At 33.8% G+C, this 17,831-nt stretch overlaps 1 protein-coding gene across 1 annotated transcript in view; it reads left to right on the top strand.

The window, feature by feature from the left end:
* LOC130219219 (deformed epidermal autoregulatory factor 1 homolog) overlaps positions 1-17,319 on the top strand; it is a 27,455-nt gene extending 10,136 nt beyond the window's left edge. Inside the window, exons 2-6 of the mRNA XM_056451536.1 lie at positions 2,101-2,229; positions 11,680-11,936; positions 14,305-14,370; positions 14,870-14,959; positions 16,862-17,319. Coding sequence (XP_056307511.1) covers positions 2,101-2,229; positions 11,680-11,936; positions 14,305-14,370; positions 14,870-14,959; positions 16,862-16,957 — 638 coding nt within the window. The 3' untranslated portion in view covers positions 16,958-17,319. The remainder of the gene's footprint in view (positions 1-2,100; positions 2,230-11,679; positions 11,937-14,304; positions 14,371-14,869; positions 14,960-16,861) is intronic.
* Positions 17,320-17,831: the final 512 nt, after the last annotated feature.

The raw sequence follows: 17,831 nt of genomic DNA, 5'->3' as shown, positions 1-17,831 counted from the left end.
CACACACACACACACACACACACACACACACACACCTTAGGGACATCATAGATCTTGTAAAAATTTGCATATTAAGTCCCATGTAATGATTAGTTTTAGGTTAAAGTATTTAAAATATTTCCTTAAATTAAATTTGATTTTTGAAGCTGTTGTTATTATGTTTTTGTTTTTATCTTTATCAGATCTTGTCATGAAATAGCCATAATTTGCCAAAGTGGCAATAAACATATCTTTTAGTGCTGGGCTTGATTAATCGCATCTAAAATAAAAGTATGTAAGTGTGTTTATTGTGTATATTTATTTTGTTTATATAAATACAAACATACAGTTGAAGTCAGAATTATTAGCCCCCCTGTTTATTTTTTTCCCCAATTTCTGTTTAACAGAGAGAATATTTTTTTAGCACATTTCTAATCATAATAGTTTAATAACTCATTTCTAATAACTGATTTATTTTATCTTTGTCATGATGACAGTAAATAATATTTTAGATATTTTTCAAGACACTTCTATACAGCTTAAAGTGACATTTAAAGGCTTAATTAGGTTAATTAGGTTAACTAGGCAGTTTAGGGTAATTAGGCAAGTTATTGTATAACGATGGTTTGTTCTGTAGACTATTGAAAAAAGATTTACTTAAAAGGGCTAATAATTTTGACCTTAAAATGGTGTTTAAAAAAATAAAAAACTGCTTTTATTGTAGCCAAAATAAAACAAATAAGACTTTCTCCAGAAGAAAAAATATTATCAGACATACTGTGAAAATTTCCTTGCTCTGTTAAACATCATTTGGGAAATATTTAAAAAAGAGAAAAAAAATCTAGGGGGGGGCTAATAATTCTGAATTCTACTGTACATGCATGTATGTGAGAAAATGTTTATTAATATTTAGATATAAAATAAAAATGCATATGATATAAATCATATGTAAACCTTAATATCTTGTATAGTTTAGATTTTACTGTGTGTATGTGTTTGTGTTACACATACCTAAACATACATATAAACATACACATATCTAATGTAAAAACTTACCTTCATTTTAGATGCGATTAATCTTTGCACTAATATTTTTGTAGTTAAATTGAATTATTTAATAATTTGTTTTAGGTAAAAGTATTTATTATTTTTATTGCATTGAAATATGAAGTTATTATTATTATGTAATCTGTTTTTTATCTGTGTTGATCTTGTCATGATAGAGCCATAAGTTGCTGATGTGTCAATAAATAGACGAGCAATTTAATTCAATTGTAAATATTTTTTCTGTGTTGCCAGCAGCAAGAAACCACACGTTTATTTTTGTAATTCTATAATAAAACGCAAATAAAAACTTATTTGATTTGCATTCTATGCATTATTTTCAGCAGCCCCATGATTTTAGCTATATTTTGCATTTTATTCGTGTATATAATTAAAATTCTCTTCTGTAAAATATGATATATTATACAATATTTAAAAACTTTATTAGACTAAATAAAATGCATTAATTTGTGCAGTCAAATATGGAATTATGATGTAAAAGTCATTGTAAATTAATAGAATTAATTGTAATAAATGTATTTAAGGATTATATACATATACAGTTGAAGTCAGAATTATTAATCCCCCTGAATTATTAGCCCCCCCTAATTATATAGTAATTATATATATATATATATATATATATATATATATATATATATATATATATATATATATATATATATATATATATATATATATATATATAATTACTTTTGATTACTATCATTTTCTCTGTCTTATATTTTTTCTTATTATTATATATATTTTTTATATTTTATAGATTATTATTATTATTAAATTGATTGTAAATTTCAGCCAAATTCAGAAAATAAATTGGCTTTGCATTACAGTTTTTTCCCTGCTTGTCCGTCCGGTACAAAAATGCTTTGTGAGCTGCACAGAATAGCTGAAATCAATTGTTTTTGCGTCACCTTCAGTATCCAGAGACACATATATTATTAATATTACTGTTGATGACTCTCAGGTGTGATATTGAGTGGAGTGACGTGGTTCATAAAGCTCAGTGTGATGAATGTGTGTGTGTGTGTGTGTGTGTGTGTGTGTGCGCTGCAGTTACAGTGTCTCCGTCTGGTCAGATCAGCACATCAGGAACACTGAGTTTCGAACGATCGGCGTCAGGAGAAACAGCCTCCATCATCTCTGACAGCCCTGCAGCCGCTGACGTCTACACTAACACCACCGGTGGGTTATGCTTGCACACGCACACACATACACACACACATATATATATATATATATATATATATATATATATATATATATATATATATATATATTACACACTACCAATCAAAAGTTTGGGGTCAGTATGATTGTTAAGTGTTATAAAATAAGCTTCTCCTGCTCACCAACGCTGCATTTATTTATTCAAAAATACAGAACAAATTGTGAAATGTTATTGCATTATAAAATAACTGTTCAAAAGTAGTTTATCATTTAGTTTATTCATTTATTCCAGTGATTTAAAGATGAATTTTCAGCTTCATTACTCCAGTTTTCAGAGTCACATGATCCTTCAGAAATCACTCTATTATTATTATTATTATTATTATTATTATTATTATTATTATTATTAATGGTAATATTAATAAAAGCAATAATGACTGGGATAATAATTGTACTTAAAACTACATACAATAAGAAAGCAGTAATTTACAATTTTAATAAATATTTAAAAATGTAACTTTTTTTTTTACTTACAATAAATGGCGCCTTGATGAACAGATTAATAAAAAAACATGAAAAAAAATGACCCCAAACTTTTGAAGGGTAGTGTGTGTGTGTGTGTGTGTGTGTATGTATGTGTCTATATATATATATATATATATATATATATATATATATATATATATATATATATATATATATATAGATAGATAGATAGATAGATAGATAGATAGATAGATGGATAGATAATTTATATTATTATTATCATTTATTTATTTATTTTTTTAATTAAAAGTTTAAAACTACAGAAGTGCATAGTACTGATTTGGAAATATTCAGTATTTCCAGACTTTTATGGACAGCATTTAGATTCTCTCTGTATATTTATTACTATTATTTTTTTAATGAATTGAAATAAATTATTATTATTAAATTATTATCAATTGAATAATAAATTATTTTCTGTATCTGGATTTATTTACACATTTGAAACATATGCCTTTAATTGCATATTTTATTACAGATAGTTTCCCAGCGGAGGGGGAGGGGGGGGAGTTTACTTCACTTAATGGACCAAAATAAGTAAAACTGAAATGTAAAAAAAATGAAAGAGAAATATATATATATGTATTTTTATAATAAATAAATAAATGAATACATTTAAAAACAATGCAGTGCGCTCATTTTGACCTTCTACTTTTAGTATGGAGTGTTGATTTCATCATGTGACTTTCTTATTCACTCCCGCTTATGGTTGTTTATTTTTGTTAAAAAATTAAGCTGTGTAGATGTTAGTACTTCAAAACATTGGTGTATGACAAAAACAAGTATCAAATATGGCAATTTACTGTAAAATTTAGAGATTTATATTACGTTCCTTCTATATTTTTAATGGTTAAATTCCAGTAACCACATCTGCCATTTTCTACCATAAATTCAAAGATTTTTTTTTTTACAGTAGTGTGTGTTTTGTGTCAGAGGGTCAGTGACTGGTCTGCCGGCGGTCCGTCTGTGATCGTGTCCTCTCCCTCTCGTAAGCCCGGCTCTGGCCTCTTTCTGACTCTTTTTTGGCTCTAAACAAAAGGCTTGTTATTTTTAGGCCTCTTTGTGCGAGACTGAGGCCATTTTGAGCCCAGCGTGAGTCTTGGATAATGAGTTGTCCTGCATTTCTTTTTTTTTTTTTTGTTGTACCCTGTCCAGTTGGGGTGACTTCTGTTAAATGGCACATTTGTGGGACGGAGGACACGTCGGGTCTGTCCTGATATGGGGTCAGGCATACTTGGAGCATTCAATCCCTCATAACACCTCTAAACCAATGATTCATTCATTATTTATTTATAGAGTTAATGCATCTGACATTACACATTTAACATAGTGCTAGCATGTATTAAAGAGCATTTCTAGAACGTTGCTAACATGATTAGTATTTGAAACATGATTTACCACATTACTTGCATGTTTTAGCATGTTGTTTACATGATTAAAACATTTGTTAGCACATTGCTTGCATGTTTTAACACTGTGATTCCAGGGAGTTGCTTACATATTTTAGCACATTTTAAATGCTAACATTTCAAAGCACTTACTAGCATATTTTAATACATTACTTACAGTACATGATATACCACAATGCTAACTGCCATGTATTTAGAGAGTCGTTTGCATGTTTTAGCACATTGCTAACATTTGAGAGCATTGATAGAATGTTTTTAGCAAATTGTAATACATTGCTAATATAATAGTCCACAATACTAGCACTGTGCAGAAATGTTGTTAGCATGTTTTAGCACACCACTAACTGGTTTTTATTACTTTATTAAAATGCTAGAGTAAAACAGCAGTTTTTCATGTCATCAAAATATTTTACTCAGTAATACATAATTTCTAGTATGTAATTACAATGTATTTAGAGTGTTGTTTACATGTTTTAGCACATTGCTAACATTTTAAAGCACTGATAGCATGTTACTAGCATGTTTTAGTACATTACTTAAAGTTTGTGAAATACCAAATTACTAATCACCATGCATTTAAAGTGTTGTTTACATGTTTTAGCACATTGCTAACATTTTAAAGCACTGGTAGCATGTTTATAGCATGTTTTAGTACATTATTTGCAGTACATGATATACCATAATACTAATTGTTATTAGCAAATTGTAGTACATTGCTAACATGATATTTCACAATAGTAGCACTGTGCAGAAATGTTGCTAGCATATTTTAGCACTTCGCTAGCAGGTTTTTATTACTTGAATACAAGCTAGTGTATAACAGGAGTTTTTTATGTCAGCTAAATATTTTACACAGAAATACATCATTTCCAGTATGTAATTACAATGTACTTAAAATGTTAGCAATGTGCTAAAACAACTTTCTAAGTCACTAATAGCATGTTACTAGCATGTGTGAGCACATTTCTTACAGTACATGATATACAGCAATACTAATTATCATGTATTTAGACAGTTGTTTACAAGTTAACTGCAGTTAATCATGTCTTCAAAATAATTTACTCAGAAATACATAATTTCAGGTATGTACTTACCATGTATTTAGAGAGTTGATTACATGTTTTAGCACTTTGCTAACATTTTAAAGCACTGATAGCATGTTACTAGCATGTTTTAGTACACTACTTGCATGATAAACGATAATACTAATTACCATGTATTTAGAGAGTTGTTTACATGTTTTAGCACTTTGCCAACATTTTAAAGCACTGATAGCATGTTACTAGCATGTTTTAGTACACTACTTGCATGATAAACGGTAATACTAATTACCATGTATTTAATGAGTTGTTTAAATGTTTTAGCACTTTGCTAACATTTTAAAGCACTGATATGCATGTTACTAGCATGTTTTAGTACATTACTTACAGTACATGATAAACCATAATACTAATTGCCATGTATTTAGAGAGTTGTTTACATGTTTTAGCACATTGCTAATTTTTTAAAGCACTGATAGCATGTTACCAGCCTATTTTAGTACATTACTTACATAATACTAATTATCATGTATCTAGAGAGTTGTTTACATGTTTTAGCACATTGCTAAAATTTTAAAGCACTGATAGCATGTTACAAGCATGTTTTAGTACATTACTTACAGTACATGATAAACGATAATACTAATTACAATGTATTTAAAGTTGTTTACATGTTTTAGCACTTTGCTATCATTTTAAAGCACTGATATGCATGTTACTAGCATGTTTTAGTACATTACTTACGGTACATGATAAACCATAATACTAATTTCCATGTATTTAGAGAGTTGTTTACATGTTTTAGCACATTGCTAATTTTTTAAAGCACTGATAGCATGTTACTAGCCTATTTGAGTACATTACTTACATAATACTAATTATCATGTATCTAGAGTGTTGTTTACATGTTTTAGCACATTGCTAAAATTTTAAAGCACTGATAGCATGTTACGAGCATGTTTTAGTACATTACTTACGGTACATGATAAACCATAATACTAATTACAATGTATTTAAAGTTGTTTACATGTTTTAGCACTTTGCTATCATTGTAAAGCACTGATATGCATGTTACTAGCATGTTTTAGTACATTACTTACGGTACATGATAAACCATAATACTAATTGCCATGTATTTAGAGAGTTGTTTACATGTTTTAGCACATTGCTATTTTTTTAAAGCACTGATAGCATGTTACTAGCCTATTTTAGTACATTACTTACATAATACTAATTATCATGTATCTAGAGATTTGTTTAAAATTTTAGCAATGTGCTAAAACATTTAAAGCACTGATAGCATGTTACAAGCATGTTTTAGTACATTACTTACAGTACATGATAAACCATAATACTAATTACAATGTATTTAAAGTTGTTTACATGTTTTAGCACTTTGCTATCATTGTAAAGCACTGATATGCATGTTACCAGCATGTTTTAGTACATTACTTACGGTACATGATAAACCATAATACTAATTGCCATGTATTTAGAGAGTTGTTTACATGTTTTGGCACATTGCTAATTTTTTAAAGCACTGATAGCATGTTACTAGCCTATTTTAGTACATTACTTACATAATACTAATTATCATGTATCTAGAGAGTTGTTTACATGTTTTAGCACATTGCTAAAATTTTAAAGCACTGATAGCATGTTACTAGCATGTTTTAGTACATTACTTGCTGTACACGATATACCACAATACTAGCACTGTGCAGAAATGTTGCCAGCATGTTTTAGCACACCACTAGCTCGTTTTTATTACTGTAATGACATGCTAGTGAAAAAACGTAGTTTTTCATGTCATCAAAATATTTTACTCAGAAATACATCATTTCCGGTATGTAATTACCATGCATTTAAAGAGTTTATTACATGTTTTAGCACATTGCTAACATTTTAAAGCACTCATATCGTGTTACTTGCATATTTTAGTACAGTACATAAAACTAACTACCATGTATCTAGAGAGTTCTTTACATGTTTTAGCACATTGCTAACATTTTAAAGCACTTATGGCATGTTACTAGCATGTTTTAGTACATTACTTATTGTTTGTGAAATACCAAAATACTAATTACCATGTATTTAGAGTGTTGTTTACATGTTTTAGCACATTGCTAACATTTTAAAGCACTGATAGCATGTTACTAGCATGTTTTAGTACATTGCTAACATGATTTACAACTATTGCCAGCAGGTTTAGCAGCTTATTAACATTTTGCCATAGCATATAACTGCAGTTGTACAGTGCCAAATATATTTCGCTCAAATACATCAAATTATGACAATATAAAATGTACAAAACTATGAAATGTGCAATTGATCCACACATCACTGTATATATTGACCTGTCATTGCCTTTCTAGTCTTGTTGTTCATGAGAAGACAGGATGAGGGTTTGCGTTCAGTCTTGATTTCTGTAGAGGTGTTTCTCTGGGCAGCGTGACGTGTGTTTCAGAGCGTCTCTGTGTCTCAGAAGATGATCGTTCTCGCCTTCGTTTTATCTCTGTCAGCTTGTGTGTGCCGTAAAAGACTGAGCGAAATGCTTCAGCACTTTTCTTTTAGAGCGCCCTGACCTCAACTCGCTCAGACTGATTCAAGCAATAGCCGTAAAATAAGTGTCTGCAGCCCTGGATCGTAATATTACAGCAAGATTCAGCTCTGCCACAGAAAAATACTCAAATATACTGACGTCTTGATGTAGAAGCGGTGCTCAGATAGTTTGAAACTCATCTGCTTTTTAGCTCTAAAATCCTTTAAATATTGATATAGTTTTTCCAATGTGATAAATTAGTTTTATTACACTTTTTGTATGTTTATTCTCTTTTTTTGTCATTTTTTTGCTTTTTTAAATTGTCAATATATATATTTAATATTTTAAAAAATTGCTGAAAGGTCCTATTATTTTCTATTTTTTAAATTACAGTTAATATTTATTTTAAGCAATACAATTGCTTTAGTTTGAGTAAATATGCTATAATATATTCATTTATTCATTTTCCTTCAGCTTAGTCTCTGATTCTTCAGAGGTCACCACAGCGGAATGAACTGCCAGCTATTCCAGTATATGTTTTACGAAGCGGATGCCCTTCCAGCCGCAACCCATCCCACTCTTGCATTCACACACACCCCATACATTACGGGCAATTTAGTTGATCCAATTCACTTATAGCACATGTCTTTGGACTGGGGGGGAAACCGGAGCACCCGGAGGAAACCCACACATGCTGTGAGGAGACAGTGCTAACCACTGAGCCACCGTGCATATAATATAATATAATATAATATAATATAATATAATATAATACGATATAATATAATATGAAATAATACGATATAATATAATATGAAATAATATGTTATAATACGATATAATATGATATAATTAATTTTCTTTTCGGCTTATTCCCTTTATTAATCTGGGATCGCCACAGCGGAATGAACCGCCAACTTATCCAGCATATGTTTTACGTTTTTACGGATGCCCTTCCAGCTGCAACCCATCACTGGGAAAATAATATAATATAATATATGGGCGATGCCGTGGCACAGTAGATAGTGCTGTCGCCTCACAGCAAGAAGGTCGCTGGTTCAAGCCTCAGCAGGGTCAGTTGGCGTTTCTGTCCTGAGTTTGCATGTTCTCCCTGCGTTCGTGTGGATTTCCTCCGGGTGCTCCGGTTTCTCCCACAGTCCAAAAACATGCGCTATAGGGGAATTAGATAAACTAATGTGGCCGTAGTGTATGAGTGTGCATGGGTGTTTCCCAGCACTGGGTTGCGACTGGGATGGCATCCGCTGCGTAAGACATATGCTGGAATAGTTGGCAGTTTAATCCACTGTGGCGAATTACAAGGACATCTATCATGTCCTCATAAACCACTTTACTAGAGTACAACTAGGTCCTAATACAAATTCATGTCCTCGTAAACCACATAAACAAATACACACTCACACAGATGGTTGACTTTACCAACAGAGGGTCAGATATTGTTTATGTTTTAACACAAATTTCCTTAACAGCATTGAGATAGAGTCGAGTCTGGGACGTTATTAAAACACCCACATGCTCAATGTGTCCTCTTCTGTCTGTCCGGCACACATTTTCCAAGCCACTTGGCCTTTCTTTCTTATAACAAAAGCTTTTAAAGTGAATGTAGGTCAGGGTTAAAGGGAGATCGGATGAGGACGGACTGTAAATGTACTCGTCAAGGTTGTACCTGTCAGAGTTATGCTTCACCTCTACAAACACAGCCGTCCCACAGGAACATTTCAATCGCTCAGGCAAGGCTTCTAGCAGCGGTGTATCAGCACATCCCTCATTCTAAAGTCACAGTGTGTTTTTTAGGTACAGCCAAGGTGGAAACTAAACCAAAATTGTCCCTTTTTAACTGGTTTAATTAGCAAATCGTGGCTTTTAAAAACTATACAAGTCTGTTAGCAAGTTGCTAGCATGTATTAAGATGTTTCTGAAGTCACAGTGTGCATTTAGGTACAACCAATATGAAAACTAAACCAAAATTGTCCAGTGGTTTAGTGAACAAATTTAGTCTTCATCTTTTAATAATTTTATTTAAAACTGCACGAGTAAATGTTAATGCAAACTCTAATGCTGGCTTGACAAAACCAGGTCTAAAAGTTTAAAATAACTTTTGAAAAGCTTGAAGTTTGGTGGTCTTACTCTGAAAAGTCATTAAAAGACTGTTAGCTTGTTGCTAGCATATATTAAGATGTTTCTGAAGTCATAATTTGCATATAGGTTCAACCACCCTGCTGAAAAATCCAGCTTAAACCAGCCTAGGCTGGTTGGCTGGTTTTAGCTGGTTGACCAGTCTGGTTTTAGAGGGGTTTTGGCCATTTCCAGGCTGTTTTTCAGCCATTTCCAGCCTGGTCTTAGCTGGTCAGGCTAGAAAATGACCAGCTAAATCTAAAGCTTGACCAGTCTGGTTTAAGCTGGACATAGCTGGTTTTGGCTGGGCTCCCAGCCTGGCTAGGCTGGTCAAGCTGGTCATCTTCCAGCCTGACCAGCCAAGACCAGGCTGGAAATGACTGGAAATGGCCAAAACCTCTCTAAAACCAGCCTGGTCGACCAACTAAAACCAGCCAACCAGCCTAGGCTGGTTTAAGCTGTTTTTTCAGCAGGGCAAGGTGGAAATTAAACCAAAACTTTCCTTTTTAAAAACTGGTTTACGTAGCAAATCATGGCTTTGTCTTAAAAAAAAACTATACAAGTTTGTTAGCATGTTGCTAGTATGTACTAAGATGTTTCTAAGTCACAACGTACGTTTCGATACAACCAATGTGGAAGCTAAACCAAAATTGTCCCTTTTAACTGGTTTAATTAGCAAATTGTGGCTTTTTCATTAAAAAAATATATACAAGTCTGTTAGCAAGTTGCTAGCATGTGTTGTACAACCAATGTGGAAACTAAACCAAAATTGTCCAGTGGTTTAATGAGCAAATTTATTCTTCCTCTTTTAATAATTTTATTTAAAACTGCACGAGTAAATGTTTGTGCAAACTCTAATGCTGTCTTGACAAAACCAGGTCGAAAAGTTTAAAATAACTTTTGAAAAGCTTGAAGTTTGCTGGTTTTAAGTCATAAAAAGTCCGTTAGCGTGTTGCTAGCATGTATTAAAATATCACAATGTGTTTTTAGGTACAACAGAGGTGGAATCTAAACCAAAATTGTCATTTTTAAAACTGGTTTACTGAGAAAATTGTGGATTCATCTTTAAATATTTTATCACCGCACAAGTCTGTTAGCATGTTGCTAGCATCTATTAAGATTTTTCTAGCATCTAGTCTGGCCACATTGTTAATATGATTTAGCATGTTTATCGATGTTAATTATTTTCCTGTTGTGATCATATTTTATTTTTATATTATAGTTTCTGACAGAGTTAAAATATTGTTTTATTGAATTACTAGCATTTAATTAGCATGGTGTTACCATAAGTTAGCATAATGGCAGCATGTTTCTACAGTAGCATGGATTAACATGCTGATATCATGTTTCGAGTATGAATTGGAAGCTTTTCAGTCAGTCAGTTAGCATGTTGCTAACATGTTTTGTTACACCATGTTAGCATGTTTAACATCTTTGTCATGTTTTCTGTTGCTATTATAGATTAGAATATTGTTAGCATTAATTAACATGCTGTTACCATAAGTGAGCATAATGATGGCATGTTTCTAGCATACTGATATTGTGTTCCTAGTGGGTTGCTAGAATGTGTAATATTTTGTTAGCATGAATTAGTATGTTGCTAGTGATATATAGCTAGGTTGATCAAGGTCTGAATGTTAAAGTAAAAACATCACTGGTTTTGTTCAGTACATATCCAGTGCATACCACACCGAAACACCAGAATTGAAAATATTTGCTAATTATGTGTAGGCTACCGTTACACCCTTAGCTTCTAGCATGAAACTCATCTGAAAAGTTGTGTGTTTCTCCTCAGTGTTGACCACTCTTCCAGCGCTGGCGGTGGTTCCTCAGCAGGCCGTGGTTCAGTCTAAAGCTCCTCCGGCCGCGACGTTACTGAACGGGCTGGAGACGGGCGAGCAGCGCACATGGCTGTACCTGGAGGAGATGGCGAACACCCTGCTCAATAACGTCCAGCAGCTCAAAGTCCTCATCGCACAAGCCAAACAAGCCAGTCAGAGCGGAGCACACGCTGCCATCAGCCTGGAGAAAAACAGCAGCGGCAGGAAAGAGGTGAACACACTTCAACACTGGCTTGAGAAAACTTTCCCTGAATGTTTGAAACTTTTTTTTTTTTTTTTAATGATTTGAACTTTTTATTGATTTTCCTATTTGCAAATAATGCAGAAATAATCAAATACAGAGCATTAACATAAAAAGCAGAACAATACAAAATAAATACCATCATATACATTTATATGCATATTAAATAAGTGATGTTAGTTAGGAAACATGCAAAACCGGAACACATAAAAAAAGAGGTCAGTATCATAGCCATAAAGTTAAACTCTTAACACATGCTTACAGTGCACAAGAGAGCTTAACCTGCTGCAGTTTAAGAAAACACATGCAAACACCAGCAAATTAAAAAAAGACAGCAGATGTGTTGCAAATCCTCACAACACAAATAGATTAAGTTAACACGTGCTAATAGTGCGGAACACAAGGGAAATGTTTTAAGGGGATCCAAAAATGTGACAGACCAGGCTGGGGCACAGTGAAGTTGTAGGTGGACTTTGAAAGGTCATTTCTTTTATTCTTTTATTTTAGCATCATAATTACATGATTCCTGTGTCTTTTGTATATTATTAGCCTAAATAGCCATCACATTTTCGTTTCTTCCCTACTGAAAAATCCAGCTTAAACCAGCCTAGGCTGGTTGGCTGGTTTTAGCTGGTTGACCAGCCTGGTTTTAGAGGGGTTTTGGTCATTTCCAGGCTGGTCTTAGCTGGTCAGGCTGGGAGATAACCAGCTGAAACCAGCGTGAACAGCCTAGCCGCTGCAGCCCAGCCAAAACCAGCTTGAACCATGCGGGCCAAGCTGGATTTAGCTGGTCATTTTCCAGCCTGACCAGCTAAGACCAGGCTGGAAATGGCTGGAAACCAGCCTGGAAATGGTCAAAACCCCTCTAAAACCAGACTGGTCAACCAGCTAAAACCAGCCAAACAGCTTAGGCTGGTTTAAGCTGGATTTTTCAGTAGGGTTTTTTTTTCTTGTTTTTTGTAGCATGTTTCTGCTATGTTTAATGTGCTGCCAGCGTTTATTAGCTTGTAAGTAGCACTTTAATAGTCTGGTTTAGCATATGTGGCTAAAATGTTTGAACTCAAAACATGAATTAACTTGTTGATAACATTTTACTCAGTACTAGCATATTTCTAGCATGTTAAACATGCTAGCATATATTGTCATGTGGCTCACATGTTTTTAAGATCCTTTAATACTGTCGGTGCTTATATGTTGTATGTTTCTAGCATGGTTAGCATACTGTTAACATGAGCACAACACTAGCATAACTTAGCCTGTTATTAATGTTTTAAATCATCATACAGAGTGTTTTTATGAGTTTTGTCATGTTGTATGAATCGAGATGTCATTAGCATGCTGTTGTTATTAATAGCTGTCAATATTACAATTCATATCGTCTCTGATCACTGTTAAAAAGTCTGGTAAACACTCAGCTAATAACAGAGGGTGTTTATATAACAAAAATACCTCAAACGTGACAAATGAATATAAATTAACTTGTTGATAACATTTTACTCAGTACTAGCATATTTCTAGCATGTTTAACATGCTAGCATTTATTATCATGTGGCTCACATGTTTCTAACATACTTTAATACTGTGCAAGCTAACATGTTGTCTGTTTCTAGCATAGTTAGCATACCATTAACATGAGCAGAGCACTAGCATAAATTAGCCTGTTATTAATGTTTTAAATCATCATTCAGAGTGTTTTTATGAGTTTTGTCATGTTGTATGATTTGAGATGTCATTAGCATGCTGTTGTTATTAATAGCTGTCAACATTACTATTGATATAATCTCAGATCACTGGTAAAGTCTGGTAAACACTCAGCTAATAACAGAGGGTGTATATATAACAAAAAGGCCTCCAACGTGACAAAATATTATGAATTAACTTGTTGATAACATTTTACTCAGTACTAGCATATTTCTAGCATGTTTAACATGCTAGCATTTATTGTCATGTTTCTTACATGTTTCTAACATGCTTAAATACTGTGGCATGATTAGCATACTGTTAACATGAGCATAACACTAGCATGAATTAGCACGTTGCTAACATAAATTAGCCAGTTTTAATGTTTTTATTTGTTTTGCCAAGGTGTATGATTTAAGATGTCATTAGCATGCTGTAGTTATTAATAGATGTCAACATTTTAATTATAAATATTACTATTCATAATGTTTCAGATCACGGTTTAAAAAATGGTAAAAGGTCTGGTGAACAGTCAGCTAACATCAAAGGGCGTTTACTGTATATAGGAAAATAGCCTCAGACATGTGACAAATTAAAATGAGAAGCTAAATTATATTAGTTCGTTCACATATTCATGTTGTGTTTGTATTTCTCTCAGTCCTTTCAGAGTCCGTTTTCACTCACTGAAGAACCTGAGGGAAAAATCACAGAAATCATCATTAAAGTAAGGCCAGTGTTATTTTACATATCATTAATACAGGATACAGATATGCAGTAATTAGTATTCTGCTTATGTTGTGACCATATTGAACTCATCAGATTTAATAGAGCAAAGCTTTGAGTGTTGAAATATGTCTGGCATCGGGCTCTGCTGATCTATCTAGTTGATGTTTTCAGATGTGTGTTGTGATCGAGCTGGAAGCACATATGACCGTCACACTCGGTCACCTGCTGAGTTTGGCAGGTGCTTTTGTTCAGATGTGACAGAGAGTGAAGCAGGACTATCAGAATCTGCAGATGAAAAGCAGAAGGGCTGAAAACACACACATGCTCTGCTGGAAAAGACCAATAGAAAACCTCCTTTTTCTTGTTTAAATCGCATGGGAATATAACTATATATATATTAGAATATAAAAGTTTTATTTTACTTATAAATGACGTCGAATTTGAATTCAAGAAGACAAACTTGAGAAAGGTAAACACTACTGTGGTTTGTGTTTCAGCACACGTGTGTAAACTGCGGTCGAGAGGCATCCAGTGAGTGCACAGGCTGCCATAAAGTTCATTACTGCTCCGGCTTCTGTCAGCGAAAGGTGAGTCTAGACCGAACATTCAATTCAATTCAATTCATCTTTGTTTCTATAGCGCTTTTACAATGAAGATTGTGTCAAAGCAGCTTAACATAAAAGTTTTTGTAAATTGAAACTGTCAGTCCAGCTTTCAGAGTTGAAGTTCAGTTCAGTGTGGTTTAATTTTCGCTGCTGAAAGTCCAAACACTGAAGAGCAAATCCATTGATGCGCAGCTCCACAAGTCCTAAACCAACCAAGCCAGTGGCGACAGTGGCGAGGAACAAACTTCACCAATTGACGAAAGTGAAGGAAAAAAAACCTCGAGAGCAACCAATTCAATTCAAGTGCATTTGTATAGCGCTTTTCACAATTACTGTTTCAAAGCAGCTTTACAAAAGATGCACATCACTGCATTTCAATCAAATATAAAAAATTAAAGTTATTAGTTACTGATAACTTTAAATAATTAACTAGTAACTAAAAGCTTTAAACAGGTAACTGTCCAGGGACAGACTAGTCTTCGCTGAGGTCCAGCTTCCAGCCTCCAACACCTTGAGTGCAGGTCTGCACAAGACATTTGGCCAGAGGAGAAATGGCCGTGCCCAACCTAGCCTGGTTTCTCTCGAGGTTTTTTAATTCTTCACTTTCGTCAATTGGTGAAGTTTTTTCCTCCCCACTGTCGCCACTGGCTTGCATGGTTCGGGATCTGTAGAGCTGTGCATCAATGGATTTGCTCTTCAGTGTTTGGACTCAGTAGTGATTATTAAACCACACAGAACTGAGCTAAACTGAACTGAATGTAAACACTGAAAACTGAACTGACACGGATTCAATTTACTATGATCTTCTATGTGAATCTGCTTTGACACAACTTTGTAATAGCGCTAATAAATAAAGGTGAATTGAATTGAACTATATTAGGTCACGCTTTACAATAAGGTTTCACTAGTCAATGTTGGCTCATGTATTTTCTTTTTTCTTTTTTTAAAGATTTATTTTTGGCCTTTATTAGATAGGACAGTATTTAGACAGGAAGCAAAGTTGGAGAGCGAGAGGGGGTAGGGTAGGGAAATGTCCTCAAGCCGGGATTCGAACTCGGGACGCCCTGACGTGCTACTGCACCATATGTCGACGCGCTAACCACTAGGCTATTGCGCTGACGCTCTTGTATTATCTGACATGAACAAATGCTGCGTCCCAATTCACATACTATGCGTCCTAAATAGTATTTGAAAGCAGAATTAGTATGTCCCTAATCGTAGTGTGTTGAAAAAAGTATGCCAAAGGTTCCCGGATGGTGTAGAAACATCCATACTCTAACCGCTGATATTCCCCACTATACATTACGCGTTGGAGGTGAATTCGATTAAAACTACAAACGCAGGTGAAAAGTGTAAACAAACTACAAACATGATGGACGCACGAGACCAGCTATCAAGTAGAGAGGCTTCAGTAAAGATGTTTGTATGACTGTTTATTAATATCTAACCCACTGGAAAATATTTAAATCAAAAGTATATATTTTTCCTTTACAAAAACAGTCATACTTTTAGGGCATCGTTTAAGTATAAGAATTGGGACGCAGCAAGTGCATGAACAGTATTTGTCAATAATCATAGTTCACTAATGCATTATTAGCATCCAAAGTCATGCTTGTTGACATTAGTTAATGCACCGTGAGTTAACAAACAAGCAATAATTAAATATTTTCATTAATTAACATGAACAAATACTGTAATAAAGGTATTGTTCATCGTTTCTTCATGTATGTAAATGCACTAACTAATACAACCATATTGTAAAGTGTTACTTTAAATAGAGTTAACCATAATTCAGCATCATATTAATCCACCTCCAGCTTGTTTGTTTATTTATTTATTTATTTATTTATTTATTTATTTTTTGGGGGATGTGTGTTTCTGCAGGACTGGAAGGAGCATCAGCTGAACTGCTGTCAGCCGAACACATCCGTCAGCATTCAGGAGGACACGCAGATGGAGCTGGAGAAGGGGAAGGTCTAGCATTTAGCAGCGGATGATGGCTGATTCTTAAACTGACTGGTGTGTTTGAGCCTCTAATCTCAGCTCTGTTATACACTGTGAAATATAAAGCATGCGCGAGCGGTGTAGATCAGTGTTTCTCAACCACGTCCCTGGAGGACTACCAGCACTGCACATTTCCTCGTCTGCTTAATCAAACACACCTGATTCAGATCGTCAGCTCATTAGCAGAGACTAATAGGTGTGACAGACAAAGGAGACATCCAAAACATGCAGTGTTGGTGTTCCTCCAGGAACGTGGTTGAGAAACACATGTGGTACTTTCTGTACCATGTGATAAATGGATTTTGTACATAAAAATAATCCTGCTCAAAATGATTTACTCTTTAACCTCATGCTGATCCAAACGTGAATGACGCAAAAATGCCATCAATTTTATTCAGTGAACGAGTTCGATTTAAAGTTCCATGAATTTTTTATTACTATTTAAAATTTATTTATAAAATATATATATATATTTACTTTGTTGCAGCTTTGCATAACTTTACATTTCAGGATGTGTTATTTATGTGTTAGTTAAATACATGTGCGGCTGAATAGTTTGTTTTTTGGAGCGCTAGATTGTCATCTGCTTTAATTGTATGAAAAAGTGCAGCTTAACATTCTTCAAAGCTTCTTATTTTGAGTCCTACAGAAGACATGTGGTCTGATGGGTTTGGAACAACATGATAATTTATGAAACTTATTAGGTTTTTACAGCGTTTTCAAAACAAAACTTCAATAAACGAAAATGATCTTGAGTTATTTGTGCCTCTTTGTTCATTGGATTTTAGGGCACACATGTGTAAAGTGCATTATCATGATAACCTTTTTAATGAAGAGATTAGCTGAGCTT

The sequence above is a fragment of the Danio aesculapii genome, chromosome 25 (genome assembly GCF_903798145.1).
Source record: "Danio aesculapii chromosome 25, fDanAes4.1, whole genome shotgun sequence".
NCBI classification, from domain to species: domain Eukaryota; kingdom Metazoa; phylum Chordata; class Actinopteri; order Cypriniformes; family Danionidae; genus Danio; species Danio aesculapii.
The sequence above is the reverse complement of the archived record's forward strand: the minus strand, read 5'-3'. Positions and strand labels throughout refer to the sequence as shown.